General features: G+C 43.6%; 1 protein-coding gene across 1 annotated transcript; it reads right to left on the bottom strand.

Annotated features, from left to right (window-relative positions):
- Positions 1–457: 457 nt before the first annotated feature.
- LOC121940154 (zinc finger protein 318-like) lies at positions 458–844 on the bottom strand (the record flags this gene model as incomplete). Its single annotated transcript, XM_042482996.1, has 2 exons — positions 458–664; positions 744–844. Coding segments are annotated over 2 exons (308 nt in total), but the record flags the coding sequence as incomplete, so codon positions are not given.
- Between the last annotated feature and the right edge of the window lie 59 nt (positions 845–903).

The raw sequence follows: 903 nt of genomic DNA, 5'->3' as shown, positions 1-903 counted from the left end.
TGTGTTTTGTGTGTGTTTCATGTGTGTTTTGTGTGTGTTTCGTGTGTGTTTCATGTGTGTTTTGTGTGTGTTTCGTGTGTGTTTCGTGTGTGTTTCATGTGTGTTTCATGTGTGTTTCATGTGTGTTTTGTGTGTGTTTCACGTGTATTTCATGTGTGTTTTGTGTGTGTTTCATGTGTGTTTCATGTGTATTTCATGTGTGTTTCATGTGTGTTTTGTGTGTGTTTTGTGTGTGTTTCATGTGTGTTTTGTGTGTGTTTTGTGTGTGTTTCATGTGTGTTTTGTGTGTGTTTCATGTGTGTTTTGTGTGTGTTTCATGTGTATTTCATGTGTGTTTTGTGTGTGTTTTGTGTGTGTTTCATGTGTATTTCATGTGTGTTTTGTGTGTGTTTCATGCGTGTTTCATGCGTGTTTCTGGCATTTGTCATGTGTGTTTCCTGTGTGTTTCATGCGTGTTTCATGCGTGTTTCGGGCATTTGTCGTGTGTTTCCTGTGTGTTTCCTGTGTGTTTCATGTGTTTCATGCGTGTTTCGTGCATGATTCGCGGCATCCGTGTGTTCTCACCTTGTTGCTTCCTGAGCCTCTCCAGCTCCTTCATCAGATATTCTTTCTTCTTCATCCTGATCTCTCGCTCCTGCTTCAGCTTCTCTCTCTCCTCCAGAACCTCCACACAAGACAAAGAGTCAGGTAACCTCACCTGTCTCACCTGCAGTCACATGACCTGATCAACTCGAGGCACACACCTTTTGTTTCTGGCTCTCGTTGTTCTGCTCCTCCGACACTCTCTTCTCGTGGCCGCTGACTCGTCCCCTCTCGCCGTCCTGAGCTGAACTCTTCGCCACACCTGACGACACAGTTTCTTTGTTATTTTATTGCTGCCTTGTTTTTAATCTGCTGCTTGAC

This window comes from Plectropomus leopardus, unplaced genomic scaffold (assembly GCF_008729295.1).
Source record: "Plectropomus leopardus isolate mb unplaced genomic scaffold, YSFRI_Pleo_2.0 unplaced_scaffold77037, whole genome shotgun sequence".
Classification (NCBI taxonomy): domain Eukaryota; kingdom Metazoa; phylum Chordata; class Actinopteri; order Perciformes; family Serranidae; genus Plectropomus; species Plectropomus leopardus.
Note: the sequence above shows the minus strand (reverse complement) of the source record. Positions and strands in the feature narration are given on the sequence as shown.